A 20311-nucleotide genomic window follows, 5' to 3' on the forward strand; every position below is an offset into this window, starting at 1 on the left:
CTAAAAGCCCATTAAAGCACCAGTTTCTGTCATTTTCCTTTTTTTTTTCTTTCCGGGAGAACAATAATGAAAATGAACATCAACTAGTCATAAATCTGGAATTTACTTTTTATTTATTAGCTTCGATCTTCAACCTCGACGACTCTCCTAAGAGTCGGTAGCAATCTCGTTCTTCTTTATAATCCATCCCATGAGTCTACTCTTACTAGTATGATCTTTCTGCAAACAATCGGAACAATCTAATCGAAGATGGATTCGCTTCTCCTCGAAGATTTTGGCCAGAAGGTGGATTTGACGCGACGGATTCGGGAGGTTTTGTTGAACTACCCGGAAGGAACCACCGTGCTCAAGGAGCTCATACAGAACGCCGATGACGCCGGAGCCACACGTGTCCGTCTCTGCCTCGATCGCAGGGCTCACGGGACGGGCTCTCTGTTGTCTGACTCTCTGGCTCAGTGGCAAGGTCCTTCTCTCTTGGCTTACAATGACGCTGTGTTCACTGAGGAGGATTTCGTTAGTATCTCGAGGATTGGTGGGAGTGGGAAGCATGGTCAGGCTTGGAAGACTGGTCGTTTTGGGTACCGTTCTTGTCTTTTTTTAATTAATTTATTTTTTGATTAATAAGAGGTTCCAAATCCCTAATTTTATAATTGGCTGAATGATTTTAAAATTATATTATTAATAGTGTTTTATGCAGTAACTAAAACATCACTCACTTTGATGATGAGTGTTTCTGATGAGTGTTTGTGGCTTTTGATTTGTGTATAGGGTTGGGTTCAACTCGGTGTACCATTTGACTGATATACCTTCCTTTGTGAGCGGCAAGTACGTGGTGTTGTTTGATCCTCAGGGTGCTTATCTTCCTAATGTCTCTGCAGCTAACCCGGGGAAGAGAATCGATTTCGTTGGCTCTTCGGCTCTGTCTCAGTACAAGGATCAGTTTCTTCCTTACTGCGTCTTTGGATGTGACATGAAAAGGAGTTTTCGTGGCACTTTGTTTCGTTTCCCTTTGAGGAGTCCCGAGCAGGCTGCTTCTAGTAGGCTTTCGAGGCAGGCGTATTTTGAAGATGACGTTTCTTTGATGTTCGATCAGCTCTTCGAGGAAGGGGTTTTCTCGTTGCTTTTTCTTAAGTGTGTTTTGTCTATCGAGATGTACACATGGGAGGCTGGAGATCCAGAGCCTAAAAAGCTTTATTCGGTGTCGGTCAGCTCTCCGAAGGATGATACTGTGCTGCATCGGCAGGCGGTTCTTAGACTGTCGAAGACATCGATTTCTGGAGATAGGGAGATGGATGCGTTTACTCTCGAGTTCGTGAGTGAGTCTGAGAAGGGGAGCCAAAGTAAACGGAGAACAGACAAGTTTTACATAGTTCAGACAATGGCATCAGCGTCTAGCAGAATTGGTTCTTTTGCTGCTACTGCATCCAAAGAATATGATATTCACTTGCTACCATGGGCTTCAGTTGCAGCTTGCGTATCAGATGATTCAGCAGAGGTACTGTGTCAGTTTATATGTGCTTTTTTTGTTTGCTATCTGTAGCTTATAAGTATTTTTGCTCATGTTTCACCTTCTTCTTTGTGTGTCTTTGCTGCCTATCATCCAGATAACTTGCTTTAGCCTGTTAAAATTTAGTTATAATTTTCCCATGTTGCAACTTCGTGTATATTCTGGCAGTACTGAACATGCAACTGCGTTTATTTATCTGTTTATAGTAATATTCCTTCATCCTAACATTTGCTGGAGACGTTGCATTCACTCTGTCTTCGTATGGTTTTGGCAGAATAATTTCTTAAAGCTTGGGCATGCTTTTTGCTTTCTTCCATTGCCTGTACGAACTGGATTGACGGTACAAGTCAACGGATACTTTGAGGTGTCATCAAATCGCCGCGGAATTTGGTATGGAGAAGACATGGACAGGAGTGGTAAAGTTCGTTCAGCCTGGAATAGGCTTCTCCTGGAAGATGTGGTAGCACCCTCTTTTGCACGATTGCTTCTTTGTTTGAGAGAAGTGCTTGATCCCAGGGATTCGTACTTCTCCTTATGGCCAAGTGGATCTTTTGAAGCACCATGGAACATTTTAGTTGAGCAAATTTACAAAAATGTGTGCAATGCTCCTGTGCTGTTTTCGGATCTTGATGGGGGGAAATGGGTGTCCCCTGCCGATGCTTACCTTCATGATGAGGAATTCTCAAGGAGTAAAGAACTTGGTGATGCCTTGCTGCAGCTCGAGATGCCTATCGTTTGCCTCCCGAGACCAGTTTTTGATATGCTTTTGAAGTACCCTTCCTTTTTTATTCCAAAAGTGGTTACTCCAGATAGGGTGCGCAACTTTCTCAAAGGATGCAAAACGCTCTCAACTTTGAAGAAATCGTTGAAGCTAGTATTATTGGAGTATTGCCTGGATGATCTGACTGATGATGATGTTTGCACACAAGCCAGCAACCTGAAACTGCTTCCGTTAGCAAATGGTGACTTTGGTTCTTTTTCTGGAAGTGCCGAAGCTGTCGCCTATTTTATTTGTGACGAATTGGATCATATGCTTTTACAGAAAGCCCATGACAGAGTAATTGATAGGAACACACCTCCAGGTTTATATAGTAGACTTTTTGCCATTGCAGAGTCGCAAACAGCAAATCTTGCAATTTTCAGTATCCAAAATTTGCTTCAGTTATTTCCGAGGCTTGTACCTGCTGAATGGAAATACAGAACCAAGATTTCCTGGCATCCAGATTCCAACCCAGACCATCCTTCGTCTTCATGGTTTGTTCTCTTCTGGCAGTATCTCGAGAAACAGTGTCAGAGCCTTTTACTGTTTCGTGATTGGCCAATCTTGCCATCCACATCTGGCTATTTGTATATACTCTCTGCACAGTCAAAATTGATCAATGCGGAGAAGCTTCCCGATGCTGTCAGAAACGTCTTGGAGAAGATCGGTAGCAAAATATTAAGCAACAATTTCAAAGTTGAACATTCAGACTTGTCCTCCTTCGTTTCAGATGCTACTTACACAGGCGTCTTAGAATCCGTTTTTGATGCTGCCTCTTCAGATATGGATGGGGTACAAAATTTAATTTATAATTTGAATGTTGAAGAGAAGGATGAACTTCGTAGTTTTCTTTTGGCTCCAAAATGGCACATGGGGAATCAGGTTGGCGATCTATATCTCAGAATCTGCAAGATTTTACCCATTTATCGTGTATATGGAGAAACATGTACTCAAGAATCCGATTATTCTGATCTTGTTAATCCTCCTAAGTACTTACCTCCATCAGATGTGCCTGCCTGTCTTCTAGGATGTGAGTTTATTCTAAGCAGCAAAAGTAGCGAAGAAGATGTTTTGTCCAGGTACTATGGCATTGAGAGAATGAGGAAGAGTAATTTCTACAGACAGCATGTTTTCAACAGAATTGAAATTCTGCAACCTGAGATTCGTGATCAGGTGATGATTTCTATTTTGCAGAATCTTCCACAACTGTGTATGGAAGATAGATCCTTAAGGGAAGAATTGCAGAACCTAGAGTTTGTTCCAACCGTAACTGGTCCTCTTAAACGCCCATCTGTTTTATACGATCCTCGTAATGAAGAGTTATATGCTTTGTTGGAAGATTCAGTTTGTTTCCCTGGCAGTGGATACCAGAAATCTGCGATTCTGGACATGCTTCAAGGTTTGGGCCTTAGAACAACTATTTCTCCTGAGACGATTTTAGAGAGTGCACGATTGGTGGAGCGACTGATGAGCATGGATCTGGAAAAGGCTCATTCACGAGGTAAAGTGCTTTTTTCATTTCTAGAGGTCAATGCTATGAAGTGGCTGCCTAATCAGTCGAGTGAAGATGATGGGGCTATTAACAGAATATTCTCAAGAGCTGCAACGGCTTTCAGACCACGAAATCTGACATGTAACCTTGTTAAGTTCTGGAGCGAACTTAAAATGATTTGCTGGTGCCCTGTTTTAGTCTCTGCTCCATTTCAAACTTTACCATGGCCAGTTGTCACATCTACTGTTGCGCCTCCGAAGCTTGTACGTCCGAAGACAGATATGTGGCTTGTGTCTGCATCCATGCGGATACTGGATGGTGAATGTTCTTCTACACCTCTTGCATATAACTTGGGGTGGTTATCACATCCAGGAGGAAGTGCAATTGCGGCTCAGTTGCTTGAACTTGGAAAGAACAATGAAATTATGATTGATCAGGTTCTTCGGCAGGAACTAGCTTTGGCGATGCCGAAGATATATTCAATTCTTGCAGGATTACTTGGTTCAGATGAGATGGACATTGTTAAGGCTGTACTTGAAGGTAGTCGCTGGATCTGGGTGGGGGATGGATTTGCTACTTTGAGTGAGGTTGTTCTTGATGGCCCTCTTCATCTTGTTCCCTACATTCGTGTTATCCCTACCGACTTGGCTGTTTTTAGGAAACTGTTCGTGGAGCTTGGGGTTCGAGAATTTTTAACTCCATCTGATTATGCTGATGTTTTATGTAGAATAGCTGAAAGGAAAGGTAATTCACCTCTTGATCCACAAGAAATCAGGGCAGCTGTGCTAATTGCGCAGCAGTTGGCTGAAGCGCAATTTCTTGACAAAGTCACAATCTATTTACCTGATGTTGCTGGTCGTCTGTTTCCTTCAAGTGACTTGGTCTACAATGACGCTCCATGGTTGACTGCATCAGACAATCATAGTAGCTCATTTAGTGCAGAGTCTACAATGCTATTGAATGCGAAAAGAACAATGCAAAAGTTTATTCACGGCAATCTTTCGAATGAGGTAGCAGAGAAACTTGGTGCTCGCTCTCTCCGTAGAGTCTTGCTAGCGGAAAGTGCTGATTCAATGAATTTTAGTTTATCTGGGGCTGCTGAGGCTTTTGGACAGCATGAGGCATTGACCACCAGACTTAAACACATACTAGAAATGTATGCTGATGGGCCTGGGATTCTTTTTGAGCTGGTTCAGAACGCGGAAGATGCAGGAGCTTCTGAGGTGACATTCCTTTTGGATAGGACTCATTATGGGACTTCTTCACTCCTCTCTCCTGAAATGGCAGATTGGCAAGGCCCTGCTCTGTATTGTTTCAACAACTCGGTTTTTACCCAACAAGATATGTATGCAATCTCACGCATTGGTCAAGCAAGCAAACTTGAAAAGCCTCTTGCGATTGGAAGATTTGGGCTGGGATTTAACTGTGTTTATCATTTCACAGATATCCCGGGTTTCGTTTCTGGAGAAAACATTGTTATGTTTGATCCCCATGCCAATCATTTGCCTGGCATCTCTCCAACTCACCCAGGCTTGCGGATTAAATTTGCTGGAAGAAATATATTGGACCAGTTTCCTGATCAGTTTGCACCATTCTTGCATTTTGGTTGCGACTTAGAGCATACATTTCCTGGAACACTCTTTCGGTTTCCTCTCAGAAACGCAAATGTTGCTCCTAGAAGTCATATAAAGAAAGAAACATATACTCCTGAAGATGTGTTATCCCTCTTCACTTCCTTTTCTGGTGTTGTTTCGGAGGCCTTAATTTTCCTGAGGAATGTAAAATCAGTATCCATTTTTGTTAAGGAAGGAGCTGGTCATGAAATGCAGTTACTGCATCGTGTTTGCAAAGATTACAGTGTTGGGAAAGATACGGAACCAAAGCCATCAAATCAAGTGTTTAGTCTTCTTGATGAAAATCTTTCTGCTGGAATGAACAAAGATCAGTTACTAAAAAAACTAAGCAGCACTGTAGTTAAAGATCTTCCCTATAAATGTCAGAAGGTTGTGGTGACTGAGCAAGATTCGTCGGGCTGTACTTCACATGGATGGATAACAGGTGAATATCTGAATGCCGGGGTAAGTAAAAAGCACTTAAATCTTCCAGAAATGTCCCATAAGTTAATACCGTGGGCTAGTGTTGCCGTCCTTATAAATTCTGTCAAGACTGATGAAACAGAGAACGCGGCTGCTAGCAATTCTGATATATTTGGGCCATCCACAATCTCAGCTCAGAATAGAAGAAATTTTGGGGGGCGTGCTTTTTGCTTTCTGCCTCTACCTATAACTACTGGCCTCCCTGCGCATATTAATGCATATTTTGAGTTGTCATCCAACAGGAGGGATCTTTGGTTTGGTAATGACATGGCAGGGGGTGGAAAAGTACGGTCGGATTGGAATCTTTACTTGATCGAGGAAGTTGTTGTACCAGCCTATGGTCATTTGCTTGAAAAAATTGCATCTGAACTTGGTCCATGTGATTTGTTCTTCTCTGTCTGGCCAGTAACGCTAGGAGCAGAACCGTGGGCATCCTTGGTTCGGAAACTCTACGGTTTTATTGCGAACAATGGTCTTCGTGTGTTACATACTAAAGCAAGAGGGGGCCAATGGATTTCAACTAAGCAAGCAATTTACCCTGATTTCAGCTTTCCTAAGGCAGATGAGCTAGTTGATGTCCTTGCGGACGCTGGTCTCCCTGTCATTAACATCTCGAAGTCAGTTGCGGAAAGATTCAGAGAGGCTTGTTCATCTTTGCATTTTCTGACACCCCAATTGTTAAGGACCTTGTTGACCCGGCGAAAACGTGAGTTTAAGGATAGAAGTGGCTTGGTCTTGGCACTAGAATACTGTATTCTTGACTTAGAAGTTCCTTTTACGGCTGATCTTCTTTATGGTCTACCCCTGCTACCTCTTGCTGATGGTTCATTTACAACTTTTAGCAAGAGTGGGACTGCTGAGAGAATCTTTTTCGCAGAAGAGAATGGGTATGAACTTCTGAAGGATACACTTCCTCACCAGCTCGTGGACCGTGAAGTGCCGGAAGGAGTTTATAGTAAGCTGTTGTCTGTAGCACAAAGCGAAGAATCATGCATATGTCTTCTCTCTTGCAGCTTGCTTGAGAAACTCTTTTTTAAGCTACTACCAGCAGACTGGCATCTTGCTGAAAAGATAGTCTGGACACCTGGCCAGCACGGACATCCGACAGTAGAGTGGATACGGGTACTGTGGAGCTATCTTAAGTTATCTTGTGATGACCTCTCAGTATTTTCTAAGTGGCCCATATTGCCAGTTGAAGATCGCTGTCTCATGCAACTAACTGTAAATTCAAACGTTATCCAAGATGACGGCTGGAGTGAGAACATGTCTTCATTATTGCTGAAATGTGGATGCCGGTTCTTAAATCGTGAGCTTCCAGTAGAGCACCCTCAGTTGGAAAGATTTGTTCAGCCGCCAACTGCAGCAGGCATACTAAATGCACTTCTTGGAGTTTCTGGCGGGCAAGAAAACATAAAAGGAATTTTCCTTAATGTTTCAGAAGGAGAACTGCATGAGCTTAGGAATTTTATTCTTCAGTCAAAGTGGTTTTCTGGCGGACAAATGAATGAGGTCCACTTTGAGACCATCAAACACCTTCCCATATTCGAGTCATACAGAAATAGAAAGCTTGTGAGTTTGAATTGTCCAGTTAAGTGGCTAAAACCTGATGGCATCAGGGAGGATCTGTTGGATGATGATTTTGTACGCTTAGACTCAGAGAGGGAGAGAGCTATCTTCAAAAGATACTTACAAATAGAAGAACCCTCGAAAATGGAGTTTTACAAAGCTTGTGTACTCAATCGTATGTCTGAGTTCCTTTCTCAGCAAGAAGCGTTGTTGGCCATTTTGCATGATTTAAATGATCTGGTCGCCGATGATGTTGCCCTTCAGCGTGCATTATCTACAACTCCTTTTGTTCTCGCAGCAAATGGATTATGGCAACAACCTTCCAGGTTTGTCTAATCTTATTCCCGTTTTCTATTCTTATACGTTAGATATGTTACAATCACAGATTACCGCAGCAACTTGATATTAGCTGTATTTGTTGGCATTCACACTCCATATGGCAAATGGATATTTCTACAGTTGTCTTCATCTTTTTGTCCTCTTTTCAGGCTTTACGATCCTCGTGTTCCTGGGCTACAAGAGCTTCTTCACAAAGAAGTCTACTTTCCTTCTGAGAAATTCTTAGATTGTAAGATCCTGGATGCATTGGTTGGTCTTGGACTTCGGACAACTCTGGATTGTTCTACTTATGTGGATGCTGCTAGAAGTGTGTCAATACTACATGACTCGGGAGATCTAGAAGCATCGAGATATGGAAGAAGACTGTTCTTCCATATCAAAAATCTCTCTGTCAAACTATCATCCAAGACAGGTGAAGCGAATGATGATGAATCACAAGATCTTATGTCCAAGACAAGTGAAGACTCGCCTGATGGAGAAACCTTTCCTGAATATGAAGCCGATAGTATATATCTTGAGAGCTTGCCCACTGAGAAATCGGAGGATGAGTTTTGGGATCAAATGAGGTCTATCGCATGGTGTCCTATTTGTCTTGATCCACCAATAAAAGGAATTCCATGGCTTGAATCTAGTAACTTGGTGGCATCTCCAAATAGAGTAAGACCCAAGTCTCAGATGTTTCTGGTGTCTGCCACAATGCACTTACTGGACGGCGAGTGCCATTCGCCATATCTACTTCAGAAACTTGGGTGGATGGACTCTTTAAGTATTGATGTCCTTTGCAGACAATTAATTGAGATATCAAAGTCTTATAAAGAACAGAAGTCTCGTTCAACAGTAAATCCTGATTTTGAGAGCATGTTACAGAGTCAAATTCCTCTACTCTATACGAGACTGCAAGGACATGCTAGGGACAATGACTTTCTTGCTCTTACATCAGCACTGAACGGTGTTCCTTGGGTATGGCTTGGAGATGATTTTATCTCTGCAGATGTTCTTGCTTTTGATTCTCCCGTGAAGTTTACCCCTTATCTATATGTTGTCCCTTCAGAATTATCAGACTTTAAAGAACTGCTTCTGGAATTGGGTGTAAGGCTTAGTTTTGATGCGGCAGATTATATGAACACTCTGCAACACTTGCAGAATGATCTAAAAGGATCACCGTTAACAGAAGAACAGATATATTTTGTCCTTTGTGTTCTTGAAGCCATTGCGGACTGTTTCTCCGAGGCGTCACAAGATTGTGATAGAAATTTAGTGCTAGTTCCTGATTCCGCTGGACTTTTGGTCCCCTTGGATGATCTTGTTTATAATGATGCACCATGGGTAGACAGCAGTTCTCTTTCTGGGAAAAGATTTGTGCATCCTAGCATCACCAGTGACATGGCTAATAGGTTGGGGATACAATCTCTTCGTTGTATCTCCTTAGTGGATAATGATATTACCCAAGATCTTCCTTGTATGGAGTTCACAAAGTTGAATGAGCTTTTATCACTATATGGCAGCAAAGATTTCTTGTTGTTCGATCTTCTTGAGTTAGCCGATTGCTGCAGGGTTAAAAAGCTGCACATCATCTTTGACAAGAGAGAGCACTCTCGCAAGTCCTTACTGCAGCATAATTTAGGTAATATTATTTGTCGTTTACTCTTTCAATTCTGGAGGCGGATTTATTTAAGGTGGATATCATTTTCGATACCAGAAACGATCTTTTGAGCTTATACGGGATGCATGTTTCTTTGTTGCTTGGTTTCAAATATTTGCTGAGTAATTGTTTGGTAGATTTCTAGGGTTATCTACCTTGATCGTCTTATTAATGTGTTCGCTCTCCCTTCTTTCAGGTGAATTCCAAGGACCTGCTCTAGTTGCCATTTTAGAAGGAGCTACATTGACCAGAGAGGAGGTTTGTAGTCTTCAGCTTCTTTCACAGGGGAGAGTTAAGGGTGAAACTCTCAACTATGGGCTGGGTCTTCTTAGTTGTTTCTTCATGTGTGATCTTCTGTCTATTGTTTCTGGTGGCAACTTTTACATGTTTGATCCCCAAGGGGCGACCCTCTCTGCCTCCACGACTCAGGCTCCTGCTGCAAAAATGTTCTCGCTGATAGGTATGAACGTCTAGTTGGCTTTGCTCCATGTAGAACCATCCTGCTTATGCTTCGTTCATCCATGGTTTTATGTTTCAGCTCCGGTTTTGATAAGTCAGTTTTATACTATTCAGTTGTCTTATTGAAGTTCACCTTTTATTAATTTCTACTGTTATTTTAGGTACAAATTTGGTTGAGCGATTCAGTGATCAATTTAATCCCATGCTGATTGGTCAAGATAAGGCATGGTCGTTGACAGATTCCACCATTATTCGGATGCCTTTATCATCAGAAATCTTGAAAGATGGACTTGAGGCGGGGTTAAATAGAGTGAAGCAAATATCTGACCAGTTTTTGGAGAATGCCTCCAGAATCCTCATTTTCTTGAAGTCAGTTTCACAGGTATTATAATTTATTTCTACACTGCTGTGGACGTCATTGAATTCTTTTTTCTCATGGGAATAGAATGCTATTAAATTCAATACTTCAGTAAAAAGATGGAGCGTAGAAACTGGTGGAATTTGGGCTTGAACACGGGCTACCATGCTGTTGTTAAATAACACAAAGTAAAAATTTCTTAAGTAGTTATATTTTCTGTTTAGGTTCGTCTGGAGATTTTGAGTTTTGTAGAAGCTAAATGTGTTTTGCTTTCTTCCATCCGTTGGATTTTACTTTTAGCTGTAATTTGACTGTTAGATATAGATATAAGTAAGTTGAAATTCAAATCTGAGGAATGAGTGAGGTCTGAATTTTGTCCTTGATTGTACGGATCTCTGCATGTGTAATGTTAAATCACTTCAAGATTGTTGTGAAATGATTCATGTTTTGTCATCCTGCATTTCGTTTTAATCATTTGATGTCTGTGTTATGTACCAAACCTAAATAATGTGGAGAATGTTTTCTAATTTCAGGTTTCATATTCCACATGGGATCAAGGAAATGCAGAACCACATCAAGATTTCGCTCTGTATATTGATTCAGCATCAGCTATCATGAGGAATCCCTTCTCGGAGAAAAAATGGAGAAAATTTCAACTTTCGAGGTTGTTTAGTAGCTCAAACTCTGCTGTTAAATCACAAATAATAGAGGTTAACCTACATATAGGGGAAAACAAAATTCTGGATCGATGGCTTGTTGTTCTCAGCATGGGCTCTGGACAATCACGAAACATGGCTCTTGACAGGTATGTAGTTCTGTCATCACTAACTATTATCGACATTAAATCTTCTGGCCTTATATGCTTTGATGTTTATACCATCTGAAAAAGCCATGTCAAAAAGAAACTGATATACATAATCTCTATAAAATGTTTAAACTATCTTTTGAAATTTGAAACGTCACAAGTTAATATCAAAATCATGGCAGCAAACACATTCAGTTCACTGTGCAAGTTGTTACTTGTCGTACTTGATAACACCATAATTTGTCTGGACGTTGAATGGAAATTGAACTTTTTATTTTATTAGTGAAAATGAAACGAATTCCATTTACTCATGTGTTTTCTCAAAATTAGTATATGTGATGAGTGTACTATAGAGGTTATCATATTTCTATTCGTTAAAATATTACTTATCTGCAGGAGGTATCTAGCGTACAATTTGACACCTGTTGCTGGTGTTGCTGCACATGTATCTCGAAATGGTCGTCCTGTTGATGTTCATCCAGCAAGCCCCATAATGTCTCCTTTACCTTTGTCTGGTAGTGTGAATCTACCTGTCACCATCCTTGGATGCTTCCTTATTCGGAACAATTGTGGCCGTTTTCTCTTCAAAAATCAGAATGGGAGAGATATGTTAGAACCACAGCTTGATACTGGAGATAGATTGATTGATGCATGGAACAAAGAGTTAATGTCATGTGTTCGTGATTCTTACATAGAAATTGTGGTGGAAATGGAAAGGCTAAGGCGAGAGCATTCGAGCTCTTCAATTGAGTCAAGTATAGCACGTCAGCTGGCCCTTTCCCTTAAAGCCTATGGTCATCAATTGTATTCTTTCTGGCCACGATCTAATCAACATGCTTTGCTTACCCAACATGACGGTGCTCTAGTAACAGAAATGCCCAAGCCGGAGTGGGAATGCTTGGTTGAACAAGTTATAAGGCCGTTTTATGCTCGTGTTGCTGACCTTCCTCTGTGGCAGCTTTACTCAGGAAATTTGGTTAAGGCTGAAGAGGGTATGTTTCTAACACAGCCTGGTAGTGAGGTTGCTGTTAATTTGCTTCCCGTTACAGTTTGCAGCTTTGTGAAGGAGCATCACCCTGTTTTTTCCGTGCCTTGGGAATTGTTGGCTGAAGTCCAGGCAGTAGGGATTCCTGTTCGAGAAGTTAAACCAAAGATGGTTCGCGATCTTCTAAGGAAGTCATCTGCATCTATCGATCTCCGATCTGTTGATACTTATATTGATGTGCTTGAATATTGTCTCTCAGATATTCAATTCATTGAAGCACTTAACCCCGAAGGGACTAATATGGATGAAACAAGCAGTACTTCTGGTTCGATGTCGATGCCTACTCAAGCTCAGGCTGGCTCAAGTGACGCTTTTGAAATGATGACAAGCCTAGGGAAGGCTTTGTTTGATTTTGGTAGAGTTGTTGTTGAAGATATTGGTCGTGCTGGAAATAGTAATAGCAGATATAGTAATGTTGACCCGAGGTTTCTATCTGCGGTTAATGAACTTAAAGGATTACCATGCCCGACTGCAACAAACCAGTTAACTCGTTTAGGTACTTCTGAGCTATGGTTGGGCAACAAGGAGCAGCAGACATTGATGTTACCTGTGTCTGCAAGATTTATCCATCCAAAAGTGTTTGACAGATCGAGCTTGTCTGATATATTTTTGAAGTCTTCAGTTCAAGCATTTTTAAAGTTAAGGAGCTGGTCTCTTCCTTTACTGGCTAGTCATATGAAATATCTTTTTCATGATCATTGGGTAAATTATATCACGCAGTCAAATGCTGTGCCATGGTTTTCATGGGAAAGTACATCAAGTTCTAGCGATGATAGTGGCCCCTCGCCTGAATGGATAAGGCTCTTTTGGAAGAATTTCAATGGATCAGCAGATGAGCTCTCACTCTTTTCGGACTGGCCTTTGATTCCTGCTTTCCTTGGCAGGCCGATTTTATGCCGTGTAAGGGAGAGACATTTAATCTTTTTTCCACCACCACCTTCGCAGCCAATCTCTGGAAGTGTTAATGAAATGAGTGATATGCCCACAACATCAGTAAGTGATGGTTCTTTATCTGACTTAATACAGCACTATGCTTCAGGGTTCGACCTAGCACAGAGAAAGCATCCTTGGCTGATTTTACTGCTGAACCAGTGCAATATACCTGTCTGTGATACTGCATATATTGATTGTGCCGAGAGATGCAAGTGTTTGCCTTCACCAAGCATGTCGCTTGGCCAAGCTATTGCCTCCAAGCTTGCTGAAGGCAAACGAGCTGGCTACATTACTGATATATCTTCCTTCCCAACGTCTGGCCGTGATGAGCTTTTCACACTTTTGGCTAATGATTTCTCTTCAAGTGGCTCAAGATATCAAGCATATGAACTTGAAGTACTAAGTTCACTTCCTATATTTAAGACTGTCACGGGGTCTTATACACATTTGCAAAGGCAGAATTTGTGTATAATCGCTGGAAATTCCTTCCTCAAACCACATGATGAATGTTGCTTTTGCTATTTTCCAGATTCAGTCGAATGTCACTTTCTCCAAGCCCTTGGGGTCGCTGTGTTGCATAATCATCAGACTTTAGTAAGGTTTGGGTTAACTGGGTTTGAAAGCAGATCTCAATCTGAACAAGAAGATATACTAATTTATCTATATGGAAATTGGCGAGATTTAGAGGCCGACTCTACTGTGATTGAAGCTCTTAGGGAGGCTAAATTTGTGAGAAGTTCTGATGAATTCTCCTCTGAGCTGTCAAAACCGAAGGACTTGTTTGACCCTTCTGATACATTACTAGTGTCAGTCTTTTTTGGTGAAAGAAAACGATTTCCTGGAGAAAGATTCTCATCAGAAGGTTGGCTTCGCATTCTAAGGAAAGTTGGCCTTCGAACCGCAGCGGAAGCCGATGTCATACTTGAATGTGCCAAAAGAGTGGAATTTCTGGGCAGAGAGCGTGATAGACCCTCTGAAGAAGATTCTTTTGAAACGGATCTTGTGCACTCTGAGAAGGATATTTCAGTCGAGTTATCTACACTAGCAGGATCTGTACTTGAAGCTATATTTTTAAACTTTGCTGGTTTTTATAGCACTGCGTTCTGCAACACTCTTGGTCAAATTGCATGCGTACCTGCTGAATCAGGATTCCCAAGTATTGGTGGCAGAAAAGGTGGCAAAAGAGTCCTTACAAGTTATAATGAAGCTGTTCTTTTACGGGACTGGCCCCTGGCTTGGAGCTCTGTTCCTATTCTTTCAAGTCAGAGATTCATTCCACCTGAGTTTTCATGGACAGCATTTCGACTAAGAAGTCCTCCGATTTTCTCGACTGTTCTTAAACACTTGCAGGTAAGAACACTCTTCTTCTCTTTTTGCTTTATTTGTGTACTCTTGTCACGTGCATGGATAAAAGAGGCCTGATCAAATATGTCCAGGTTATCGGACGGAATGGTGGTGAAGACACTCTTGCTCATTGGCCCAATGATCCAGACGTGATGACAGTTGATGTTGCTTCTTGTGAAGTTTTGAAGTACCTGGAAAAGGTTTGGGGCTCCCTCACTTCTTCAGGTGCGTATACTACTTAATATAACACTCAACATTGGATACAAATATTCAATATATATTCAAGCTATTGCAGCTGTGATAACACAAACTGGCAGAGGAATTTCGTTTTAGTAACAAAATAAAGAGGTGTGAAGTATCCATGAAATTTCTGGAATGATCATTTTACTCAATAGGTGGTGAGAATAAATGAAGTAGTAACAGGAAAAAAACTAGTTGTCCATTGTGTTTTTTTTTTCCAGCCTTGCAAGCTGACAACAACGAAAAACAGGAAAAGTTGGATTTGTGTGTTGCAGCTGCATGCAGTACTTTGATAGGACTGCTGTATGAGTTTTCTATTAGCATGTTGAAAAACCTCTAATGATATTTTTGTCCCGTTTTGTAATGTCTGTCATCCAGATATTTTGGAATTGCAAAAGGTGGCCTTTCTACCGGCTGCAAACGGAACACGCTTGGTTGGCGCAAGCTCCCTTTTTGTTCGCTTACCAATCAACCTATCGCCTTTTGCATTTGAACTTCCTAGTCTCTATCTACCCTTTCTGAAGATCCTTAAAGATTTGGGACTTAACGATGTGCTTTCAGTTGGAGCTGCAAAGGATATCCTCTCCAAATTACAAAAACTATGTGGTTATCGGCGTTTGAACCCGAATGAGCTTCGAGCTGTCATGGAAATTCTTCATTTTCTCTGCGATGACACAAATGCGACAAAGGCACCCAATGATTCCACTATTAATTCTGATGTGATAGTCCCAGATGATGGCGGCAGACTTGTCCATGCACGATCTTGTGTTTACGTCGATTCCTTTGGGTCACGCTATGCGAAATACATTGACACTGCAAGGTTAAGACTTATTCATCCAGGTCTTCCGGAGAGGATCTGTCTAGATTTGGGTGTGAGAAAGCTGTCCGATGTGGTTATTGAGGTATGCGTGGCAACAGTTGCTTTTTCTCAAGCTTTTTTTTTTGTTATATTTTCTGTATGTGAAACGATCTCAAAATACTTTCGTCTTTACGTAGGAACTTGAAAGCATGGAACCTATCCAAACCTTAGATAACATTGGGTCCATATCAGTGAAGGCTATGAGAAGGAAGTTACAGAGCGAATCGTTTCAAGCTGCTTTATGGACTGTGAGCCGTCAGATCACCACCGTTGATAACTTGTCTTTTCAAGATGTCCACCATTCTCTTCAATCTGCTGCAGAGAAAATTGAATTCGTCAGAAATATTTATACTCGATTTCTTCTCCTGCCAAACTCTGTTGACGTTACCCTCGTGTCTAAGGAGTCCATGATTCCCGAATGGGAGAATGAATCCCGTCATCGAACAATGTATTACATCAATCGTCACAGAACATCTATCCTAGTTGCCGAACCCCCTGGATACATTTCTTTACTGGATGTCATGGCAACAGTGGTGAGCGAGGTTCTAGGCTTTCCAACTTCCTTGCCTATAGCATCTTTATTTTCATGTCCTGAGGGATCTGAAACTGAAATTTCCGCTTGCCTAAGACTATGCTCTCATGCTCTCACCAACATCGGCACAGCTGTTGATAGCACTGTTGGCCAAGAGATAATGCCGCAGGATGCTGTACAAGTACAGCTTCACCCTTTGAGACCATTCTATAAAGGGGAGATTGTTGCTTGGAAAATCCAACAAGGAGACAAACTGAGATACGGAAGAGTCCCAGAGAATGTTCGACCTTCTGCAGGCCAAGCCCTTTACAGATTTAAGGTTGAAATGACACCTGGAGAGACTGGTTTATTACTTTCATCTCAAGTTTTCTCCTTCCGTGGCACGTCAATCGAAAATGAAGGTCCCTCGTTGTTGCCCGAGGTGCTCCCTGCAGTATCTGATAACAAATCTCAAGGGAACTCAGAAAGTTCCAGAACTAACAATGCAAGTTCTTCTAGCCAGGTTTGTTACATATCTCGTGTACTATACTTGCTTCTTGCTTCATGTTTGTATTATTTATATAAGCTTTGCGATACTAGGAGACAAAATGCCTACCGTTTTATACAACTTGTGATAGTTTGATCTTTTATCATATTCATGCTCAAAGTTAAAACGATATGTGGAAGTTTGATTGAGTTGTTTGTTCTTTGTCGCCTGCAGCCTGTAAATGAAACGCAATATGGTCGAGTCACAGCTAAAGAATTAGTTGAGGCGGTCAACGAGATGCTCTCTGCAGCTGGAATCAACATGGAACTGGAGAATCAATCTTTACTACAGAGAACCATAACCCTTCAAGAAGAACTCAAGGACTCTCAAGCAGCATTTATACTTGAACAGGTTCGGTCACAAGAAAATCCTCCTTACTCAAAAAACACACATTATAATCACAATGATGTTGATAGCAAAACATGTCTTTGCGTCTGATTTTCTTGCAGGAGAGAGCAGAGGCTTCCCTGAAAGAAGCAGAGACGGCAAAATCACAGTGGGTTTGCAAGATATGTCTGATCAAAGAAGTGGACATAACCATTGTACCATGCGGACATGTCTTGTGTCGGGAATGTTCAGCTTCAGTCGCTAGATGTCCCTTTTGTCGTCTTCAAGTCACAAGAACCATCCGAATTTTCCGACCATAAACAAAGCACCTAAATATTATATATGGGTCGCTATTTATCAAAAAGGTTTTGTCCTCTCCATACAAACAATTTCTGCTGATTTATTGGCAGCTTTGTATATACGTTTAGTTATGTGTTCAGTCTTTTAAGTAATGAAAATATTATTTCAAGCAGCTATCATCTTTCCGTCTCTTCTTAGCAAAAAATGATAATCATGTTGGCTCTCCAATTTTAATTTTATTTTAATTCTTAGCAAAAATTAAAAGCTTACTTGTTACCTCTAAGATCACGAGAATGTGGAGTCTTTGGGCTATTATTATTCGATGGGCCTTATTGGTCCAGGTTAGCCTTAAAATGTTTGTAACGTTGAACCCAAAAGAAAGGGAAGTAACTAGTCAACCAGAAAGAGACACGTGGTGGACTACGTAGACGTTAGATAACCACCACTCAGATAAGAAGGAGAGAGAAAAGCAAAAAAGGATATGTGGCGGGAGAAGAGAGAGGTCACACTTCAATGGCGTCTCTCCAACTCTGCGACGGTTATCTTCTCTCTAAGCCCTCTGTATCTCCACGCTTCCGTCTCCCTCAACGAATCACTCACCGCCTCATCCCCAAAGCCTCCGCTTCTCCTCCTCCACCATCTTCATCTTCTTCACTCTCTCTCACTCGGCGGGATCTTCTCTACCAATCGGCGGCAGTATCACTCTCCCTTTCCTCCATCGTCGGACCAGCTAAAGCTGATGAACAGTTATCCGAATGGGAAAGAGTCTTCCTCCCAATCGATCCCGGCGTCGTTCTTCTCGACATTGCTTTCGTCCCCGACGAACCTAGCCGCGGTAAACTCCTTTTCTTCTGTTACGAACCTTAAAGGTTCTTAAGATTGTCACTTACTAATCATGATAATGAAAAATCAATTAGGGTTTCTACTGGGGACGAGGCAGACTCTGTTAGAGACCAAAGACGGTGGAAACACGTGGGCCCCACGATCAATCCCTTCAGCTGAAGAAGAGGATTTCAATTACAGGTTCAATTCGATCAGCTTCAAAGGCAAAGAAGGGTGGATCATCGGCAAGCCTGCTATCTTGCTATACACTGCCGATGCCGGAGAGAATTGGGATCGAATCCCCCTTAGCTCTCAGCTTCCCGGTGATATGGTATTATATCTTGCTAAAAAGCCTGTTTCCTTCCTGTGGTTTTCAGAGCTTATGGTGAATGTTTGAGCTTGTTGTTGTTGCAATGGTGTGTGTGTAGGTGTTTATAGAGGCGACTGGAGAAAAGAGTGCAGAGATGGTTACAGATGAAGGTGCTATCTATGTTACTTCTAACAAGGGATATAACTGGAAAGCTGCTATTCAGGAAACCGTCTCAGCTACTTTGAATAGGTTCTCTTCATTACTCTTGCCTTTGGTTTTCTATTGATGGCATTTTAAGAGCAAATAATGTTGAAAACAAAAAAAAATTGTATTTGTTTGGAAATTAGCAAAGTAGAGTTCCTGATTCTGTATATTTTCCCATGATTTTACAGGACAGTCTCCAGTGGAATCAGTGGTGCTAGTTACTACACGGGAACCTTCAGTGCTGTTAATCGTTCACCAGATGGAAGATATGTTGCTGTTTCCAGCCGTGGTAACTTCTTTTTGACGTGGGAGCCTGGGCAGGTGAGCCTCACTTAAGGATACATGCCAATATTTACTAATGCTGTTTGCTGTTGAACTTGTGGTCCTTTAATGGCATAGCTAGGTGAAGTTGTAGTGCACTTATCAAAATGAACTTTTGGTCCCTTTAAGAAGCTTATTTCAAGCTCTGTCAGTTTGCTCATGGCTGATTATTTAGCACCAATTAGGTTAAATGTAAATAAGAGTATTATTAGCATGTATAACAATCCGCTAGAATTTTATCCAAGTAACTAGTGATAAGAGTGAACTACGGTGAATAGGTAATCGGTATCATGCGTGTTACAACCGATTAGCAAATATCTCTCTTGTTTTGTGTGTGTATAGTATGGTTGGTCTTCAAACCGTCATTGACCATAGTATTGGAACATTGCAGCCTTACTGGCAACCACACAATAGAGCAGTTGCCAGAAGAATTCAGAACATGGGATGGAGAGCTGATGGTGGTCTTTGGCTTCTTGTTCGAGGAGGAGGACTTTATCTTAGCAAAGGCACTGGTGTAAGTACTGCAACGAGACTCTCCTAACTCTTTTTTTTTTCACTTGTATTTCCTTGCAAGCTTATGGATTTATGCGACTAAAAGGGTGCCACGAACTAAGACTAAACACAGTTTTGGTTTGTTATCTGCTACTCACTGGACTACAAATAAAGGGGGAAAAACATTGTTTTCTTGTGATTTGAATTCTATTCTAACGGTCCAATCAGTTTCTGCATCTGAATTTTGTACTCCAATGTTTTTAATTGCTCTAGATTTCAGAGGACTTTGACGAAGTTCCAGTACAAAGCCGTGGGTTTGGCATTCTAGATGTTGGTTATCGCTCAGAGGTACATGATGAGTTTACGCAATGATCAATCATTCAAATGTTTTGAATGCCGCTCAGATCCTTACCCCCAACATTTTTTTTGTTTGTTGCTGTTGTTGTGTGTTGCAGGAAGAAGCATGGGCAGCAGGAGGCAGTGGGATTCTACTGAGAACAAGAAACGGAGGCAAGTCATGGAACCGTGACAAAGCTGCTGACAATATCGCAGCTAATCTGTACGCGGTCAAGTAAGTATTTAATATAATCAAACATCAAAACGCAATCCTTTGGTGACACCACTTCTCATTGCTCCTCCTCACCCATCCCATCTCATCTCAAATCTCAATCAACTTTTCACACAAACTAATCAGCTCTCTAAATCATATCTATGCGTGTTTGCAGATTTGTGGATGACAAGAAAGGGTTTGTGCTTGGAAACGATGGAGTGTTGCTTCGATATGTAGGATGAAGAGAAGGTGAATTGAGAGATTCGTTTTTTTTTGTTTTGTTTCAGTCTTTCTTTGTAAAGCGCTTACTGCGTCTTGATACTGCATTACAAAGTATTGTATACATTCCCACCATGCATGAGGTATGTATATTTAAAGTTCTTATAAAATCTACTAGCCCGTTTATGTTTCTTGTGGGAATCCTTTGTTTGACTGTTAGTCGGATTTGGGTTGAATCCTAATCTAATATAGTAAATTAATTA

At 41.4% G+C, this 20311-nt stretch overlaps 2 protein-coding genes across 2 annotated transcripts; both read left to right on the forward strand.

The window, feature by feature from the left end:
• The first annotated feature begins 112 nt into the window (after window positions 1-112).
• LOC108851487 (uncharacterized) lies at window positions 113-17302 on the forward strand. Its single transcript, XM_057009141.1, has 13 exons — window positions 113-578; window positions 769-1495; window positions 1782-7747; window positions 7910-9384; window positions 9599-9862; window positions 10023-10243; window positions 10753-11024; window positions 11421-14352; window positions 14439-14571; window positions 14965-15488; window positions 15583-16479; window positions 16678-16854; window positions 16953-17302. Exons 1-13 carry the CDS (start codon window positions 250-252, stop codon window positions 17148-17150), a joined length of 14115 nt encoding a protein of 4704 aa, XP_056865121.1. The 5' UTR covers window positions 113-249; the 3' UTR covers window positions 17151-17302.
• A 290-nt stretch (window positions 17303-17592) lies between these two features.
• On the forward strand, window positions 17593-20239 carry LOC108854660 (photosystem II stability/assembly factor HCF136, chloroplastic). The gene is made up of 8 exons (XM_018628273.2): window positions 17593-17965; window positions 18048-18283; window positions 18381-18511; window positions 18655-18787; window positions 19179-19301; window positions 19553-19627; window positions 19735-19850; window positions 20005-20239. The coding sequence occupies exons 1-8, from the start codon at window positions 17644-17646 to the stop codon at window positions 20069-20071; spliced, it is 1203 nt and encodes a 400-aa protein (XP_018483775.1). The 5' UTR covers window positions 17593-17643; the 3' UTR covers window positions 20072-20239.
• The last annotated feature ends 72 nt before the right edge of the window (window positions 20240-20311 follow it).

This window comes from Raphanus sativus, chromosome 4 (genome assembly GCF_000801105.2).
Source record: "Raphanus sativus cultivar WK10039 chromosome 4, ASM80110v3, whole genome shotgun sequence".
NCBI lineage: Eukaryota > Viridiplantae > Streptophyta > Magnoliopsida > Brassicales > Brassicaceae > Raphanus > Raphanus sativus.